Below are 21,573 nucleotides of genomic sequence, written 5' to 3' on the forward strand. Positions count from 1 at the left end.
AATAGATGTGTTTATAATTTATTTTTATTATTAATTAACAAATTGGAAAATGAACGAACAAAACACAAATCAAATTCATCAATTTTTTTTTGTGACCGCCCTTTTCCTGCAAAAGAGCATTAAGACTTTACTTCTTTTAGGTAAACTTGCACGCAATATTTGAAGGAACTTGGCAGTGAGGTTGTTCTATACATTTCGGAGAACCAATCACAGATCTTCTGTAGATGTAAACTTAAGGAAAGTTCACTCTTCATGTTTTTGCCAAGTTTTTATCAGTTTTTTTTCCTCCCTGTTTCCTTTGACATGAAAACAAGGTCAAGTGACTCTACCATACCTGAAAACACAGGAAATGGGGCAGCTGGACTGATAAATGAAAATATTTGGCAGTAACAGAAGACAGTTTTTTCACCAAAGGGTTGGAGAGCAATACAATAATGGATGGGAAAAGTGAAGTAGGTGGAGGGTCCTGCAGGTTTTGGCTGCATTTAAGCAAATGTAGTTGGAAGTTTGACCAAGATTAATGGTGTCCTCAAGGATAAGAAATACATGCAGATACTTATCAATCAAGTGATACCATCAGGGAGGTGTCTGATCATTCTGCAGCTGGACAACGATCCCAAACATCCAGCCAATGTCATTACGAACAAGGCAACCTGGAAGTGATGATCTGGCTCGATAAAGACTTAATATCAGAAGGATTCACATTCGCTGACATCCACAGATGATCTGTGCTTAGTTCCCCAAGATGTTTGGAACAATTTCCCCGTTCCTTCAAAATCTGTGTGCAAGCGATAAATGTACCTAGAAGAACTTATGCTTCACGATAATTTCCTCTGTTGGGTCCAAAGTTGAAGGAATCAATGCAGTTTCCATATTTTCACATTCTGTATGGTTCAGGTTATGTAGAAAATACAAGTCCCTAAAAAGTATGTTCTTGAAACATATCTGAATCCCAACTCTTCTGAATTCTCAAACTTCTACTTCTCAAGACCTGCAGCAACTTCGTGTAACATCTTAGGTGTTCTTGGAGAGAAAAAAGGAAACTTCACTTTCTATGGCTGAAAAATCTGTTCTCAATAATCATCTCTGGCAGCAGCAACAGAAAAAAATTATCTTCCATCCCACAGGATACTCGGGAGAGAACGTGCTTTCTAAGCCTGTGTATCACTAATCCGTGCTGAATTCATGATGACTTCTGTCTGGCGCAGAGTGGAGAAAACTACCGGGTTGACAATAGTCACACTTATTAGTGATGGGACATTGTACGTTTATTTCTTCAAAGACCTCCATATCCTTTGTGCCTTCGATCAGCAGAGGTAAAAAAATCACATACATAGGATATATTTAGATCTGCACACTGGGGGCTTCTTAAAGTGTAACTGCAACATGTACCTAACAATGTTCAATGCAAATAAGTCAAGAGTTAATATTGATTCGGGGCTCAAAACAAATTGGTCAAAGGTCACAGATCCTTCCATTATTCCTTTTTGTTTCTGACATGCCAGAACATATTTTTAAAGCATCACACCAGCGTTTTTTTTATTGCACTGCTGGAGTGGTGCTATAAATTCATTTCCCCTGCCCCTGTCTCATACCCACCTGCTGCCGCCTTCATCGTTTCACAGCATCGCTCCTGTCCATCTCTTGCGAAAAGTGACCCGTCAACAGCTTCAGTGTTTCATGGAGCTTCGTGAAGGTCACTTTTCAATACAAGTCTATGGGAACCTCGTTCTGGCTCTTGCATGGAGAGTTTGTGACATAGCTGCTGGCCAATCAGAACCTGCGCTCACAAAATGGCATCGTGTGACTGGAGTGGCACCAAAAAACGTTGAAGTTGGCGGAGGGTGCGTACAAGACCTGGGTCAAGGGGCTTACATATAAAGCACCACTCCAGCACTGAAAATAAAATAAATGGCTGGAGTGGTGCTTTAAGGGTGCTTTGCCTTTAATTTGACTGCCATTATTAATCAATGATTTGACTCAAAATAGGGCTACATTCACACATCTGTGTGACACATCCTAGTGAAGCCTCCTTTTTCTCAGACGGACAGTGCACTGACCCATAGCGTTTCGTTTTAAAAAATGGGCCAGTGTCTCCAGTCCTTTAGGCTAGGTTCACATCACGTTAGTGCAATCCGTTTAACAGATCCATTAAACAGATGCGCTAACCATGTGGCCCAAATTGTCTTTTTGTTGGTGAACGCATCAACGCATGCTTTAGCGCATGGTTGCATTGCGTCGCCATACGTTAGCCATAGAGTTCTACACGTTCTCGGATGTGTCACAAAATAACGAACCATTGCTAACGCATGCCGATTTTGACAAGTGTTAGGATGCGTTTGTTAATGGGAGTCAATGGGTGCGTTAACGGATCTGTTACTATGCGTTAGTGCCGCACAGAAATGGATCCGTTAAACGGATTGCACTAGCGCGATGTGAATCCAGCCTTAGACTCGGAGCACGTCCTATTCTCATCCGTTTCACCGATCACACTCGACCATTAACGTCTGTGTGGATTCATTTAAAACGGATGAAACACCTAGGACAGCCTTAGTAATTCACAGATCCATCCGGGTTTCAACTACTATAAACTGATCCATTGTTTGGAGTCAATGGATAAAAAAAGTTCAGACAATCTATCAGCTTCAGTAAAAAAGAAAAGCAAAAGGAGAAAAAAAGGAAGAAACTAAAAATGATACCCAAGAAAAAAATGGATCCATTTTTGGTTAGAATGCTGCATGTGAAAAAATGGACAGTACAAGGGCAGCATTCAGGACATCTCCAGGGAGAATCCACCAGAGCAAACTGCGCTAAGTGATGGGGTGAGCAGGTGAGTGTGGCCTCTTGTATCATTTTAGAACAATCCCAGAGTGCTTCTTTTAAAAATTGGACCTGGACAAGCTTTTTTATATAAAACTTAATTAGTAAGGTAAAACCGTGCCATATAAAAAAACTCTCACATTGCAAAAATTACTCATAGTTATGGCTCATTCAGGACTGAGGACCAATATAGGCTTGGTGCGTGTAAGGGTCAAAAATGGCCATAAATGGTATAATTTTTTATGATGCTATGATGACCTTCTTTTATGTTTTTTAGGATGTGGGGCAGCATTGTGTAACCACACTATTCTATCCTCCCCCCCAAAAAAAACCATATGATGCAAACGAATTTTTCACATTGATGTCACTGGATAACGTATGGAAACATAATGTTATTTTTTTCTTTAATTTCCCTTTTTGGAAAAAGGGAAATTAAAGTTTTAACCCAAAGATATGTTTTTAATTAAGAAAAAAAAAATAATAATAATAATAATAATTGCAAATGTAGATTGCAACTGTGATGTGAATATGGTCTAGATTTGTCAACCTCTTGGCTCCTTTTCCAATTAAGATTGCTAGATTTCCTTTATGGCTGCCAGCAAGAATTAGTGGCACATACAAAATCTAATTACCACAATCTCAATGAGGCTGAACCCTGAGAGGGACGGGTCAGATTTACATTTACACTATAGATCTTCGCGTCACGGAAATGACCTAACCAAACATTCCACTTAGGCGCACAATCAGTCAGGGCGCCAGCTTCATTTTTCTTCTTGATGTGGCAGATGGCTGGCTGTTCTTCATGTCGAAGGAGCTAAAACAAAAGCTTCGTACACAGATATGTTTGCTGATCTTGATTATTTTTTTCGCAACTCAAACTCTTGAAGCATTATTAGTGACCTAAATTGGTCATGCTCCAAGTTAGAGAACTCAAAAACTTTTCTAGATGACCTCCTCAAAAGCGTTCAAAATGGTCTTTAAAGAGTGGTGGCTTTCTCAAAGAAAGTGGAAACTGTACGCATTATTTGATGGGACTGAAACACTTCCACAGGAAAGGTTTTCTGGGTCTCCATTAATTCCAATATCCTCCTAGTCTAAAACCTATTGCATCTCTTTTTTCTATGTCCTAAAATTAGAGCTGGTTCTTATTAAGAGGAATGTGTCATCAGATCTATGCTACCTTAACCATGGACATCATGCATCATGCCTTGCTACACAATTGCAGTCAGGTATGTTTTTCTGTAAGGCTATGTTCCCATGATAATAATAATAATAATAAATTTTATTTCTATAGCGCCGACATATCCCGCAGCACTTTACATTTCAGAGGGGATTTGTACAGACAATAGACATTACAGCATAACAATAATCACATAGATTATAACAGATACCAAGAGGAGTGAGGGCCCTGCTCGCAAGCTTACAGTCTATGAGGAAAGAGGTAGACACGAAAGGTGGGTGGTAGCAGTTGCCCTGATTGTATGGACCAGCCATAATGTTAAGTGTGTAACAGTACAGACACAGAGGGCTAATGGATGCATAAAGCATGTGGGAACATGATGCGGGAAATCTGGTTATGGTAAAACTTTTGGCTCTGCCACACAGGGATAGATTAGGTTAATGTGTTGAGGCGGTAGGCCAGTCTGAATAAATGCGTTTTCAGGGCACGCTTAAAATTGTGGGGATTGGGGACTAATCGTATTGACCTGGGAAGTGCATTCCAAAGAATTGGTGCAGCACGTGTAAAGTCTTGGAGATGGGAGTGGGAGGTTCTGATTATTGAGGATGCTAACCTCAGGTCATCAGCAGAACGGAGGGCGCGGGTAGGGTGGTATACTGAAGCAAGGGAGGAGATGTAGGGTGGTGCTGAGCCATGGAGGGCTTTGTGGGTAAGGGTAATAAGTTTATACTGAATTCTAGAGTGGATGGGTAGCCAGTGTAATGACTGGCACAAGGTAGAGGCATCGGTGTAACGATTGGTGAGGAATATGATCCTGGCTGCAGCATTCAAGACAGATTGGAGAGGGGAGAGTTTGGTAAGAGGGAGACCGATTAGAAGAGAGTTACAATAGTCCAGACGAGAATGAATAAGAGAAACAGTAAGAGTTTTTGCAGAGTCAAAAGTAAGAAAAGGTCGAATTCTAGAAATGTTTTTGAGGTGCAGATGACAAGAGCGAGCCAGTGATCGAATGTGGGGGGCAAAGGAAAGCTCGGAATCAAGTATGACCCCAAGACAGCGGGCCTGCTGCTGGGAAGTAATAGTGGAACCACACACAGAAATGGCAATGTCGGGTCTAGGTACATTAGTAGCGGGAGGAAACACCAGGAGTTCAGTCTTTGACAGGTTCAGTTTCAGATATAGTGAGGACATGATGTTAGACACAGCATTTAGACAATCGCCGGTGTTTTCTAGAAAGGCTGGCGTGATGTCAGGAGAAGAAGCGTATAATTGGGTGTCATCAGCATAGAGATGGTACTGGAAACCAAATCTACTGATTGTTTGACCACTAGGGGCAGTGTACAAGGAGAAGAGGAGGGGGCCTAGAACCGATCCTTGAGGAACCCCAACAGTAAGGGGAAGGTGAGAGGAGGAGGAACCGGCAAAAGATACAGAAAAGGAGCGGTCGGAGAGATAGGAGGAGAACCATGAGAGAACGGTGACCTTGAGGCCAATGGAATGGAGCATAGTGAGGAGGAGCTGATGATCCACAGTGTCGAATGCTGCAGAGAGATCCAAGAGAATTAGCATGGAGTAATGACCATTTGATTTAGCTGTTAGCAGATCATTAGAGACTTTAGTGAGGGCAGTTTCAGTGGAGTGTAAAGAGCGAAAACCGGATTGGAGAGGGTCAAGAACAGAGTTTTCTGAGAGATAGCGGATAAGACAGGAGTGGACCAGGCGTTCCAGGAGTTTAGAGATGAAGGGAAGATTAGAGACAGGTCTATAGTTAGCGGCACAGTTTTGGTCGAGGGATGGTTTTTAATGAGTTTTTGATGTTGTAGATTTTCTGCACCCATTCAATTAAATAGGATACTTGCAGTTTTTTTTCCAAAATATGCAGTGTAAAAAACTCACCAAAAACTCATCATAGGAACACAATACTTTTATATTGTAGCATATAGTATAAAGCATCAAACAAAGGCAGATGCAACACCCATAAAGGGACTAAGAAAAAACCTTTTTAAAACATGAAGAAACATTTTTTAAAAAATCTAAAAGTTAAAATTACCCTCTTTTACCTCCTAAAAAATAAAGAAAGAAGAAAAACAAAATTGTAAAAGTCCGATCTATTGAAATGTTGAATTCACTAACCCGATTGGCAAATGGCATAAAGAGAAAATATAAATTAAAACTCCAGAATTGCTGTTTTTGTTTGGTCACTTCACCTCCTTACGGGTCTCAGAAAATGATGACACAAAGTTAAACTTTTTTTTTTTTTTTACAATCTTCTGATTTTTTTTTGTCATTTCAATAGAAAGAAATTGATACATGTTTGGTGTCACAATAATCCAGCTGACCAGGACAATTACAATTCCAGGTCTTTTTTTACCACAATAAATGCAATGAGAGCTTGATTCCAGCGATGTATTACTTACTGGGCTGCTTAGTGCAGTTTTGAGAGAATCTCTGTTGTCTCTCCTGTAGATGCTGCAGTGCTCAGAATGCCGAGCTGTGTATAACCCCACCCACACCACTGATTGGCAGCTTCCTTTGTACACTGTTAGCGAGCTGCCAATCAGTGATGTGGGCGGGGTTGTACAGATTAGCAGCAGATAAGCAGGACTAACTAGCACAAGACACCTAGTCCTGCCGTGATAATCTCTGGAGGATAAAACACTGAATATATTGAAACTACAGCAAGCAGTTGACCAAATGAAACATCTCTGGGGAATCAGGTTCTCCACTTCAGAACATGCTGCTCACAAAATAAATATCAAAAACCTAAATTTGACAATTTAGGGCAGGATTTGCCAAAATATGGCATATTTATTGCCTGATATCTAGGCACACTAAGGGTAGGTTCACATGAGTGTATTTTTGGTCTGACTGCTATCCGTGAAAAATAGTGGACAACACACAGACAGCGCTCAGACTAATGCTCTTCAATGGGGCAATGCAGATGAGCTGAATCTCCATGTAAAAAAAAAATCTCAGTTTCTTCCCACCTGTGTTGGATGAGACTCACCCATTCAGGTCTATGGGTGCGCTGGTGTGAACGTTCAGTAATTGGTCAGTATTTTCCATCAGTATTTATAGGCCAAAACCAGGAGTGGGTGATAAATACAGAGGTGGTGACGTGTTTCTATTATGCGGTACTTTTCCTCTGATTGTTCCTCTTCTGATTTAAAAATACTAATGTAAAATACTGACCGAATACTGATCGTGTGAGCGTGGACTAACAGTAAATCTGCCCCCATGCGTCAGATGGAGGCGCACTCAAACTTCCTCTAAGACCGACTCTACGAATGAAGCCCTCATATTAGCAGCGCTACCACCACACAACCATCTTTAACGTTTCTCTTTTGAAGACCATTTTGCATTTCCGTACAAACAATTCCTAGAACGTGACTTAAATCCTCGTCTTCCTGCTTCTGTGCGATAACACCGGCTGCTTTAAGATACGTAGGAGTATAGAAATTACTTTTTTTTTTTCCTTCTTGTATACGTTGCCGAATTCATCCAGGGATTAACACCCCCCCCCTCTCCAATATGTATATGTAAAAAGACGAGTTAATATTGACACCGCCTTGCTGACGGTAATGCACGTCGCCATTAAATTCTTCAATATCTTACGATGTCGGTTTAATTAATTGGCATCGCTAATTCACTGCAGAATTAAATTCTTTAATTCCTTTCATGTGTAAAGCGGCGTCTCTACATTTCGGCTGCAGCAATTCTTCATTATGTGACGCGATTCTTTTCCTAGGTTACACACGGAGAATTAACGTGTCCCCCGAAGACAGACTGCATCTTTCCTTCTAATAAACCAATAGCTTTTAGAATGGAAATCACGTTTTGTTTTATTTTTTTTTTCCCATCCGAGCTCGTCGAGTATTTTTTTTAAATTTTTTTTACAAGCGCTCTGAAGCACCTACCTTCACATTGCCTGTTCTTTAAGTTTCTTTGGAAGCCGGTCTTACAGTGACAAAAAGCAGGTGCGCTCGTTTGATTGCAGGAGGCATCGTCTCCACAAGGATTTACTTCGGATTCGCAGTTGTATAAGCTCGGCTCTGAAGGAAATTAAAATTCAGCGTGAGCGCTCCCTCGGAAATCGACAAATCAAATCAACGCAAACGTTAGTTTTGAAACTCTTTACATACACTCACTGGCCACTTTATTAGGTACACCTGTCCAACTGTGTGTTAAGACTTAATTTCTAATCAGCCAATCACATGGCGGCAACTCAGTGCATTTAGGCATGTAGACATGGTCAAGACAATCTCCTGCAGTTCAAACCGAGCATCAGTATGGGGAAGAAAGGTGATTTGAGTGCCTTTGAACGTGGCATGATTGTTGGTGCCAGAAGGGCTGGTCTGAGTATTTCAGAAACTGCTGATCTACTGGGATTTTCACGCACAACCATCTCTAGGGTTTACAGAGAATGGTCCGAAAAAGAAAAAAAATCCAGTGAGCGGCAGTTCTGTGGCCGGAAATGCCTTGTTGATGCCAGAGGTCAGAGGAGAATGGGCAGACTGGTTCGAGCTGATAGAAAGGCAACAGTGACTCAAATTGCCACCCGTTACAACCAAGGTAGGCAGAAGAGCATCTCTGAACGCACAGTGCGTTGAACTTTGAGGCAGATGGGCTACAGCAGCAGAAGATCACACTGGGTACCACTCCTCTCAGCTAAGAACAGGAAACTGAGGCTACAATTTGCACAAGCTCATCGAAATTGGACAGTAGAAGATTGGAAAAACGTTGCCTGGTCTGATGAGTCTCGATTTCTGCTGCGACATTCGGATGGTAGGGTCAGAATTTGGCGTAAACAACATGAAAGCATGGATCCATCCTGCCTTGTATCAACGGTTCAGGCTGGTGGTGGTGGTGTCATGGTGTGGGGAATTTTTTCTTGGCACTCTTTGGGCCCCTTGGTACCAATTGAGCATCGTTGCAACGCCACAGCCTACCTGAGTATTGTTGCTGACCATGTCCATCCCTTTATGACCACAATGTACCCAACATCTGATGGCTACTTTCAGCAGGATAATGCGCCATGTCATAAAGCTCGAATCATCTCAGATTGGTTTCTTGAACATGACAATGAGTTCACTGTACTCAAATGGCCTCCTCAGTCACCAGATCTCAATCCAATAGAGCATCTTTGGGATGTGGTGGAACGGGAGATTCGCATCAGGGATGTGCAGCCGACAAATCTGCGCCAACTGTGTGATGCCATCATGTCAATATGGTCCAAAATCTCTGAGGAATGCTTCCAGCACCTTGTTGAATCTCTGCCACGAAGAATTGAGGCAGTTCTGAAGGCAAAAGGGGGTCCAACCCGTTACTAGCATGGTGTACCTAATAAAGTGGCCAGTGAGTGTAGATAGATATGTATATATTTTTTTTTTTAGCTCAGTCGCAAAACCTGCATGTAAGACCTAAAGGAAGATAAGAGAAGAGTTTCTACTGATGCTATTCCAATAAAATAAAAATCAACAAATGTAGCAGACAAGAAAAAATACAAATATAGGGCAAAAAAAAGTGCAAAGACTCAACAAAAAAAATCATAGGAAAAAAAATAAAAAAAATGGAAATTTAGATACAGATATGACATTATTAATATCTGCTCACAAAACTGTGTTCCTCCAACATAATTCTGCAAACGGCGGCAAGCTGAATGCTGATGCTCCAAGAGAACTAACTGTGCAAACATTATGAAGAGGACCCCTTCATTTTATGCTTGTTTGGGTATTCAAGTGGGTAGAAAAAAAATTACTGCTCTAGAATTAGCTTGTTTTAAACTTTGTCCATTCAAAGAGGTTGTCCGGTCTTAGGGTACAAGTCTGCAGTCACTCTATGTGACTGCAGACTTGTGAGTCCTCACATTGTGAGCACTGCGCATTGTAAAAATTCTTCTTTGCCAGCGCTCAGAGGCGGACGCGTGACTGCAAGAAAGTGATTTGGATATACTGTATGCTGTCACTTGCCAACTAGACATGTGCAGCCTCTATTAATGCAAGTGTATTACGTTAGGCTGGACAGGACTAGTCGGAATGTGGCCGGAAGAATGCAAGTCGCATATTTGCCGGCATTGGAGAATCCTGACAGTGAGCCGTGCGTATGATGTGAGGATTGACAGATCTGCAGTCACATAGAATGACACATAGAATGACTGCAGACTTGTACTCTAAGACCGGACAACCCTTTTACTTTTAATATTTAAGGATAAACTGTCATGTTGAGAATACAGCATGGCTGCTGGTCATAGAGCAGAAAGACCTGGGCAGATTAATATATATTTGTTTGGAATAAAAAAAATTATACAGGAGTCCAATGTCCAATTGGAGGTCCTACTTATTAACAGCCTTCCCTGTATGCAGATACAGAGATAGCAGTTAATCAGTCACTAAAGTAAGACCGCCCACTGGACTTCTAAGCCTAGAATGAGCGTATGTTTAAATGAATTAATGGGGTATACTCTGTTGGACTGTAGGAGATAGCCTGAATCCTATAGAAAATTAGCCGTAGGGTGAATTTCAGGGTAGGCCTCAGCAGTCGGACCTAAATAGGTGATAACTGATTCTTACCTTTAATCTTTTCCTAAAAATACATATGAGTCTATTGAGAACATATTTTTACTAAATCATGGTGCCTGCAGATTTGACTGTATTTTTCAGTATGGCAGGTTCCCTTTAGAGGGTTCTCTGCTCCATACTTTAAGTTTACAAATTGTCCCAATTATTGTGAAAAAAAAAAAAATAGCACATATTCACCAATTGATCACCTGCTGCTCCTATGTCACACTGGACATGTCCCTCACCAGTCTCCTCTCTTTATCTTCCACCATCGTAACGATGTTGGATGCATACAATTACATGACAGAGATGTTGGAAAAGGAGAGGAAGCAGGCGGGGAACATGGCCGGTGGGACAGAGGAGCAACGAGTGATTGATAGAAGAGTACGTGCATGCAATCATATGCCAAACATGCCAAAAGAGATGGAGAGGAAACAGGCAGGGGCACAACCAGTGGGACAGAAGAGCAATGAGTAATTGATAGTTGAGTATTTGTATGCAATCATTTGTCAAACATGCCAAAACAGATGGGCAGGAAACAGGCGGGGGCATGAAAAGGGGGAGAGAGAAGCAGCGAGTGATTGATAGCTCAGTATTTGTATGCAATCATATGCCAAACATGCAAGAAGAGAAAAAGAGGAGACTGGAGAGGGACAAGGCCAGTGGGACAGAGGAGCAGTGGGTGATTGCTAGATAAGTTTTTGCATCCCATCATATGCCAAATATGTGGGAAGAAAAAGAGAGGAGACAGGCGGGGACTTGACCAGCGGGACAGAGGAGCAGCGGGTGATTGATGAGTATTTCCAAGTTCTTATCTTTTTCCCCGCCGTACAAAAACTTAAAAAAAATGAATTAAAAGCCTTAACTTTAAGTCAACACAAAAGATTTAAGTGACTCCTATACATTCAAAATAAGTCACTGGATCCCAATTTTCATGGACTACTATCTGATATATATGATGGTCATTCACTTATCATTCACTGGTCACCCAACAGCAGATTTCAGAAAAAATGGTCATATTGCCAGAGAGGCCTATTCTCTATGAAAATCACATGCCCATTCAGCCGATAGCTCGGAATAGCTGGCAGAGTATAAATTCCACATGGGTGCAATGAACGAGTGATGTAAAAACACAGTTTCTCTCTTTACATAGCGCCTTTAAATACATTTATGATTCTTATTACAACATACAAAGCACGCACTTTCTAAATCTTGTAGAAACTTCTATGAAAAAAACAGCAACTTGGAACGTTTTGCAAATCTTAAGAATTTATTAAGTACATCAGACAGAGCTTTCCATAAAAAACCAGCACTGGGCATTCTGCTGCGATGTGAAGAAAATATAAAGTGCTTCCTCAGGGCAATAATTTGCTAAATACTCCGGCCGGACCATCGCTACAATATTTCCAGTTTTAAATGCAAACCTTTTAGTAAGAGGCAAAATGTCAGTGCGGATGGTATATCACGCGGCAGACCGGCCGTATACATGCCAATGCGGTTGGGGCTCCCGGTGTATAATTTTCATTGGAGTTAAAATGAAATATTCTCAGTACTGAGGATTTCTATCTGAGCCATAAGTTGAGGTATATGTCCCTTGTAGCTAGAGAAAAATACACAAATATGACATGCAGAGTAATGATGTAGCCGGAGATCTGCTATCTTGGCGTTTGGAAGAAAAACTATACGGGAGCTGTCAAAAAAATATGGGTTCATAATGCAATACAGAAAATAATATATCTGAACATGAAGAAATCACTGGACAATGTTTACATCGGCGAGCACATCACCCATACTTTATGGTTCCAAAAAGTTGGGACATTTACTCCCCATTCTAAAGAAAATAAAAAAACATTTCCAAAAGGGCACCTTTGTGCAAATTTACATTATCCTCTCCCATTTTGTATTCTGGTTTATAAGATTGTCCTACTGTAAATCGAGTCAGTCGCCATCGACCACAGGAGAATTGTTTATAGGTTCTTACTATTGCTTCTTAATATGATGTTTGTAATGTGCTGCTGCAGTGTAATACAGTGCAAACTCCACCGGGGGTGATGGTGAGGGAAGAGAGGTTGCGCACACACACACACACACAGCATAGTAACACAGAGCAACATTACAGGTGTCACAGGTAATGAAAGAGTAGTCAGACTAGCCGAAGTCAGCAACTGTCAATCAATCAATCAATCAATCAAATTTATTATCGCCAAGTACATATTACATATATACAAGGAATTCTTTGTGGCAAAGAGGCAACATAATATATAACAACAGATACAACAAGTAACATCTAACAAGACAGATACAGTATATAGTCTACACATGACGATTTAATTGTTGAACAGAGAGTGGATAGAAGCTGTTCATATGGCGGTTGGTACTGCATTTGGGGACTCTGAAGAGACGTCCTGAAGGGAGTAGTTGGAATGAGGAGTGTCCCGGGTGAGAGGGATCGGATGAAATTTTCAATGCGTGGGATCGAATACTCTTATCATAAAGATCCTGGATTTTAGGCAGGGGGGAGCCTATAATTCTCTCTGCTGTTCTGAAAGTCCTTTGTAAGCGGAGTTTGTCATGCGCAGTGGCTCCCCCATACCAGACTATCAGAGAGGAACAAATCACAGATCTGATGACAGCATTAAAGAATAAGATCAGCAGATTCTTAGACAAACCATATCTTTTCAGCTGACGCAGGAAGAACATCCTCTGTTGTGCTTTTCTTATAACAGCATCCACGTTTTTCCCCCATTTAAGATCATGAGAGATGATAACACCAAGGAATTTGGTCTCTGTGACCCTAAGAACCACTTCGTCATGGATGTAGATTGGAAGTATCTCATGTTGATCTTTCCTAAAATCCACAACCATCTCAGCAGTTTTTTTAGTGTTGAGTACAAGATTATTGGCTTTACACCAGTCACATATTCTTTCCACCTCACTCCGATACAAGTCTTCAGCATTTCCCCTGATGAGACCAATCAGTGTCATATCATCGGCAAATTTCAAGATTTTTACTGAGTCTGCTGAAGAGATGCAATCATTCGTATAGAGAGAAAACAGTAACGGGGACAAAACACACCCCTGAGGTGCCCCGATGTTTGTGACCAAGGTGTCCGAAGTGAATGGTCCAACTTTTACACTCTGTATCCTGGCTGTCAGGAAGTTATAAATCCACAAGCATAAGTTGAGAGGGACTCCAAGAGCTACCATTTTCTTATGAAGTAAATTCGGATCAATGGTATTGAACGCTGAGCTAAAGTCCATGAAAAGAATCCGGACATATGAGTGCCGTTCATCTGTATGATCCAAAATGTACTTCAGTGCCAGATTGACAGTGTCGTTTGCCGAACGATTCTCCTTATAGGCAAACTGAAGCGGGTCCCATAGCTTCTGCGTGAATTTTATCAGGTGGGACATCATAATTCTTTCGAAGACTTTCATAGCTACAGATGTGAGTGCTACTGGTCTATAGTCGTTCAACTCAGAGGATCCCACTTTCTTGGGGACAGGGATAATTGTGGAATTTTTCCAACACTGAGGTACAACGCACTCTTTCAGTGACACATTGTATATATTTGTCAGTATAGGGGCAAGCTGGGTAGCACATACTTTCAGACACATTGGAGATACACCATCAGGGCCAGATGCCTTTTTGACCTTAAGTCCCTTCAGGATGCGTATCACCTCTGCCTCGGAGATCACTACTTGGGTGTTGCACAATGAATGATCTTTATATGAACAGACTGAGGAGCTTAGAGATGAATAGCCACTGTGTGTAGAGCTTGCCTCAAATCTGCAGTAGAATTCATTTAACTCTGCTGCCAGACTTCTGCTGGGGTTCACTATAGTGGGGTGGCTTTTATAATTGGTGATCTCTCTTAATCCTCTCCATGCAGATCTAGTATCTTTTGATGAGAACCTTTCCTCCAGAATCTTTGCATACTCGTGTTTGGCTAACTTGATCTCTTTAGATAGCGAGTTCCTAAGTTTCTTGAATTCAGTAATATCGCCTGCTTTATAAGCCTCCTCTTTTCTCTTACGGATCAACCTGACTTTATTTGTAAACCACGGCTTGTTGTTTCCCCAAAAGTGGACAGATTTGGATGGAATAAACGTGTCTTCACAAAAACGGATATATGAGGACACTGCATCAACCCATTCATCCAGACCCGAGCATGTTTCCTGGAATACCTCCCAGTCCGTGCATTCAAAGCATGCTTGCAGTTGCAATTTTGCCTCCTCAGACCATGTCTTCTTTGTATAAACTGTAGGTTTGGATGTTTTCAACCTTTGCCTGTAGGCTGGAATTAAATGAATTAGACAATGATCTGAAAAGCCCACTGCTGCTCTCCTCACTGCCCTGTAGGCCCCTTTTATGACTGTATAGCAGTGATCAAGCGTATTGTTCTCTCTCGTGAAGCAGTTTATATGTTGAGTAAATTTGGGGAGATCCAGGTTGAGTTTTCCTTTGTTAAAGTCCCCCATTACGATCACAAATGCTTCTGGAGATCCTTTCTCCCATTCTGATATTTTGCAAGCTAATTCACCAATAGCAGCTTTAACAGATGCTTGAGGTGGAATATATACAGCAACCAGAACCATAGATGAAAACTCTCTTGGAGCGTAAAATGGTCTACAATTGAGTGCAAGGTACTCTAGATCTGGAGAGCAACCTTTTCCCAGTATGTTAACATCACAGCACCAGCTAGTGTTGATGTAGAGACATACCCCACCCCCCCTTTGTTTACCTGAAGCTACACAATCACGGTCAGCTCTGTAGATAACAAAACCAGGTAGATCCAGACTACAATCAGGGATGGTGTCATTCAACCAGGTCTCAGTAAAACAAAGAGCAGCTGAATTGGCCATATCAGATCTCATGTTACAAAGTAAGCTCAGATCCTCCATTTTGTTAAATAAGGAATGGACATTAGCCAAGAGGAGTGAAGGAAGAGCTGTTCTGAACCCTCTCCTCCGAAGGCGTGCCAGGACTCCTCCTCTCCTACCTCTCTTGCAGTACACCTCCACAGGTTTCACAGAAGTAATGTATTTTATGTACTCAATTGTTGAATTAGCAATCATGCTCCAAGAAGGGGAGTCCATGAGAAATTGCGGATGATTCCAGAATAATAAATCGTCCCTTGAAATCATAAGAGTAGGTTTACAGAGTGCAGTGGCCATGACTACACTCAGCTTGTAGCTATAAAGACTGAACAGTCACAGCTTAGCAGAGTTAAATGTACAACTTTCCATAAAGGGTGCTCCCAGCACTGCTGGGGGGGAAGGCATGGGTGCAACAAGACAGGGACATCAGGGGACACGCCAACAGTCAGTCCAAACCTGCCCAGCTCACCCTTTCAGCTCCACCTGGATCACAAGATCTCCAGAACATCTCCAGCACCGCACACTCCACCAGGTTTCCTATCCTGGGATCATCTGCATGCTGGAAATGGGTACAAGGCAGGCAGCCAGCAGCTTCACTCTCTCCCAGCTGAATCCAGGCACGGAGCTCCACGAGGACAGAAAGACACCGGTCCCAGCTGATCGCAGTCTCCACACTACTCCCAGCTCTGCCGAATCCTGTAGCTACGCAATGGTGAGTGAACCAAAGGGAGAATTAACAATTAAACGGGGTAAAAAACTAAAAAACTCAGGAGCCTCATGCCAGAGCAGCCATCTCTCGGCGCTCCTCCTCCTGCACAGGAGGCGCTCCTCACTCCTGCACTCCTCCTCCTGTCAGGAGCAGAAGTACCAAGGGAGACAGCAAGTGTGTAGTTAGGGATGAGCAAGAAGTCAGGACCTACCAGGAACGTGGTATCAGAAATGTAAGACGTAAGCCGTTGTCAGGGTACAAGCCAGAGGGTCAAGAGCCAGCCGGAAAGTGTGGTATCAGAAATGGAAAAACCAGAAGCACAGTCCAGAGATCAAGCCGGGTCATACACAAGTCCAGGAAATCAGGGGCAGGAGGAACACTAAAGGAATACAGGTCAGAGGCACTAGCTTGGAAGCTTGCAGTATAGCTGTCACTGGCCAGCAGGCTACAGAGGACTGAAATAGCTTAGCCAGCTCCAGAACGAGGCAGAGGGGATTAACCTCCGCATGAGCAGTCCAAAGAGAAGACAGCAGAAAACAAACTCTGGACTGGATCATGACAATGTACATAAAAAAGAAAAAAACAAACAATGCGTTCAAGGTAAAGAAAAATTGCAGAATTAGTAACAATTGGAAGGCATTGATACTCCTCGTAGAAATCCAGCAATCTGGAAAATGGAAAGGCCCCTTACTCTCTCCGCCCTGTCCCCCCAAGAACTGAGCCTCCACCGCTGTTATCATAACCCACTATTCTAGGACAGTAGTGATTGTCACCAAAAAACTGAAAAATTCAAAACGTAAATGCAACTTTTATTGCAGAAATATAGGAGATGAAAAACATAGGTGATTCTTAAAATAGGTTAGCGGAAACAGCCTAATGATGCAAATACAGAAGATATTAAATATACTAATGTGGTTACAGGATTGCAGAAATGACGTGGAAGTGCAATAAGGACTGCGCTTGCTTCTGGTAGAGTAAAGGGTTCTTTATTCAGCCAACGCGTTTCCTGAGCCTGCTGGCTCACTTCATCAGGGCGTATCTGCCCTGATGAAGTGAGCCAGCAGGCTCAGGAAACGCGTTGGCTGAATAAAGAACCCTTTACTCTACCAGAAGCAAGCGCAGTCCTTATTGCACTTCCACGTCATTTCTGCAATTCTGTCCTAGGACCCTGTGCAGACTTGCTGCTGCTTCTCAAGCGTACATGGGTGTTGTGACTTCCTCACAACCCCAATAGGTGAGCACCTTCCCTACTGTTCCACAATTTTAATTTTTTTATACGGATTTCACACAGTGGATGTGCCCTGTATCTCTCCTTTTATCTCACAATGTGGTTACAGGGAAAGGTATCACTCACCAAATAAGGGATACGCATATTTCCCTACACGCATACTGTATGTTAGACAATATCCATTAGCTGAAAGATCATTAAGATTTGAAATTTTTACCTGTGAGATGGGATCTTATATGAACAGCAGGGAGATTATCAGACACCGCTTCTCTCCACAGTGATGTGTGTTTCGCCTTGCTTCTTCTGGTGACGTGTTCATATATTTATCTGATAAAAGTTGCATTTACTATTTGGAGTTTTCACTTTCTTTGTGGGACATTCACTATTTTCCTAGAACAGTGGGTTATATTCTATGCTCAGTGTTATCCACTACAATCCTCTATTCAAGGGACATTTATGGTATATACTGGTGTCTGTTATTGTCTGAAGTGTGGACACATATGGCCAATCAGTGAGATCAATGGCTCCGAGTGACCAACCCTGTGTGCTGGGGCAGTGAGCTCAGTTATTGACCGCAGTGCTGTCATCATGATATCAGCAGTTACTAACAGACACTTGGAGCAGGGTTGGAGAATCAGCGCTGGACTCAAGGAGTAAATCTCAGTTTGTTTATTAAGAATGAATTGTGGCAGAAATATAGTGGTTTTCTGAAACTGGAAAACTATTTTAAGAGCAATGATTCAAAGTGCTGCTACTAAAACAGATCAATCGACCAGATAGGAAGCAAAAACTGAAATAGCGCTGGACAGGCGACTGTCAGTCAAAATGTGGGGGCAGTGCTTACAGTTGGCACTCTCGGAGCTGTGAACAGTGACTCTAGCCACGCTGGCATACCTGTCTGACTGAAAGCTGGTGGCTCCAGGTAGGATAAAGTTAATTTTCTCCCAGGAGTCGCACTTTCAGTATAGCAGCCATCCACCTTTCTAATGCTGTTAACCAGAAGAATAACCCTATATTGGCAGATCATTAGTGTTATCCAATGTTACCATTTCCCTTTAACTTGCAGGGCAGACACCAATATATGGCACTAGAAATACAAAATTGCAAGATCTAGAATCCCCCCAAAAGCGGTTCTATTCAATCATTATGCTAAATTTTATTGCCCAGTTTGTACTTGCATTGTGAATGCTACTAAATTTTTGCTCCTATTTGGAAAACAGTTGGATTAACTAGGTCAAAACAGATCTTCTTGTACTTAGTCTGGCCATGTGTCTATGGGCTGGCCATTCACCTTACAAGAATATAGGCCAAACTTGTCAATTTTTGACCATCTTATGTGTATCACTAGGCATTAAGGACACTGCTCTCTCCTGGTTCTCTTCCTATCTCACTGACCGCTCCTTCAGTGTTCTGTTCTCTGGCTCCACTTCATCTCCTCTTCCTCTCAATGTCGGAGGCCTTCAGGGCTCAGTCCCCTTCTTTTCTCTCTCTACACGGCCCCAATTGGACAGACCATCAGCAGATTTGGCTTTCGGTACCTTCTTTATGCTGATGACACACAACTATACATGTCATCCCCCCACCTTACCCCCGTGGTACTGCAGACCGCCAGTGACTGTCTGCCTGCAGTCTTCAACATCATGTCCACTCTCTATCTGAAACTGAACCTCTCCAAAACTGAACTTCTTCTGCTCCCACCATCAACTAACCTCCCTAAACCTGAAATTTCCCTCTCTGTGGGTATCACCATAATAACACCTCGGCAGCAGGTGCGCTGTCTGGGTGCTATGTTTGACACCAATCTCTCCTTCACATCCCATATACAATCTCTTGCCCGCTCTTGCCGCTTACACCTAAAGAACATCTCTAAAATCTGCCCTTTTCGCACCATGGAAACAAAAAATCCTTACTGTTTCCTTGATCCACTCCCGCCTGGACTACTGCAATGCTCTATTAATTGGCCTCCCCGTTATTCAACCTTCAACTCTCCAGTCCATACTTAATGCAGCAGCCAGAGTCATTCTTCTGGCTAATCGGTACTTTGAGACATCTGCTCTTCACCAATTGTTACACTGGCTGCCCATTCATTATAGGATCCAATTCAAAGTACTTGTTCCCACCCACAAAGCTCTCCATGGTGCGGCACCCCCCTACATCTCCTCCCTTATTTCTGTCTACCGGCCTAATTGACTGCTGCGCTCTCCAAACAACTTTCGTATAACCTCCGCACTATTCTGTACCTCCCACTCCCGACTCCAATACTTCTCTCACACAGCACCAATCCTCTGGAATGCTCTACCCCAAGAAATTAGGGCTATCCACAATTTGCACGGTTTTAGGCGCTCCCTCAAAACACATTTGTTCAGAGCAGCCTATCACGTTCCCTAATCAAAGTCATTTTATGTGTAAGTGTGCCGTTACACCTAGCGATGCACCAGCGATCCTGACTAGCGATATGACGCGGTCAGGATCGCTGGTGCATCACTAGGTAGTCGCTAGTGAGCTGCCACACAGGCAGATCTCACCAGCGACATAGCTGTGGTCGGGGATCGCTACTTACCTGTCAGACGCTGCGATCCTGTGTCCTCCCGCCCGGCTCCACGCGTCGCTCGTCGGCGCCACAGGAAGCCCAGCAGGAAGTCGCCGACGAGGAATGGTCCAGGAGCTTCTCGCGCGATCAGCGATAATCAGCGGGGGAGCAGTCGGAGGTAAGTATCACATGCAGCGATATCGCTAGCAATATCGCTGTAACGTCACAAAATTGGTGACGTTACAGCGATATTGCTAGCGATATCGCAGTGTGTAACAGGGGCTTTAGTGTGCATGTGTAGCCCATTCACTATCCCATCCATCCCTCACTCCCTCAAGATGGCTGGACCATCACTGTAAATACATCACTGTAAATACACACCTGTACTTTATATCTCCCTCACCTCATTGTAGATTGTAAGCTCTCACGAGCAGGGTCATCTAATTTTGCTTTAATTATTGTACAGTATTGTTGACGTTGTTACTTATGACTTGTGTTTTGAAACTGTTAAACTGTAAAGCGCTGTGGAATGTGTTGGCGCTATATAAATAAAGATTATTATTATTATTATTATTATTATGCTCGTAAGTCAACCCCTCTCCAACAGAACATGTTAGGGAAAGTAGGGTCGGAAATGTTGGACACCACTTCTGGCAGCATGTCAATGGTGGAGGGGGTCGAGAGAGGCTGTTGGCCATCACAATACATGGTTGATTACAAATCATCATCTCTAGCAGGAGGCCTCATTTGGAGATGATTTCGGAGCCAATCACTTGTGACTAGGGTCTATTTCTGATGGGATTCTTCACAACTCATGTAATAGTTATTACTGATGATACATCCTGTGTGTCCAATAAAATCAAAGAAGACTACTGCAATTAGAAATGGATGTGAACAGCTAGGTATAAATGGAGGATGAGTCCTCAGAACAATCTACTGTGGTGGGTTCAGTGCACCCCAATCCGACACTGCATGGTTATTTATAGCATTCACCTTTGTAATGATAGGACTATTAAATATGAAAATAATTAATAGTTATTAGAAAAGGTTTTTGCTTAACACAGCTTTCTTGTAATTATCTTTCAAAGATGAAATACAATAAAAGAATAGAAAAATTAGCTGTTTTTCATCCCCTTAATTTTTCATCCATATTTTCCATATCCATATGGCTACAGTTTTTATACATTAGCAGTTATTAAAATTTAGAAGACTAAATACAGATTACTATATTAAAGAATTGCAATGTGTCCACAAAAATCGGTTGGCATTTAGATGATTCGTAAGGAATCCAATTTTTTGGACCATCCACAGACTTGAGTAGGCAAGTCTTATTCGAAATATGCTGGGATTTGTTTCACTCGGAGGTTCAGTTAGTGAAAACAGTCATCTGAACTTAACATTGATCCAAGTACTGTTATTTTTTTATGGGTTGCACGTGGAAATAAGGTTGTGTGAACACAGCCTTAACACAAATTCCAAAACCTTGCCGTTTTCACTCTGACTCCTCAACCTCAGGGCTAATTCAGATGTCCGTTTTCCCGTACAATTCCATATTTTTCACAGTCAGCACTCTCGTACTTATGATAGTCAATGAGGCTGTTCCCATATGCAAATTTTTGTCAGACCATGTGGTCCATGCAAAATTGTGGAGACATAGCTAATGACCAG

General features: G+C 42.3%; 1 protein-coding gene across 1 annotated transcript in view; it reads right to left on the bottom strand.

The window, feature by feature from the left end:
- The window catches only part of LRP1B (LDL receptor related protein 1B), a 1,871,059-nt gene that overhangs the window by 89,149 nt on the left and 1,760,337 nt on the right, over window positions 1–21,573 (bottom strand). The window contains exon 75 of the mRNA XM_073545568.1: window positions 7,918–8,052. Within this exon, the coding sequence (XP_073401669.1) occupies window positions 7,918–8,052 (135 nt within the window). The remainder of the gene's footprint in view (window positions 1–7,917; window positions 8,053–21,573) is intronic.

This window comes from Dendrobates tinctorius, unplaced genomic scaffold (assembly GCF_039654945.1).
Source record: "Dendrobates tinctorius isolate UK_male_01 unplaced genomic scaffold, ASM3965494v1 ptg000143l, whole genome shotgun sequence".
NCBI classification, from domain to species: Eukaryota; Metazoa; Chordata; class Amphibia; order Anura; family Dendrobatidae; genus Dendrobates; species Dendrobates tinctorius.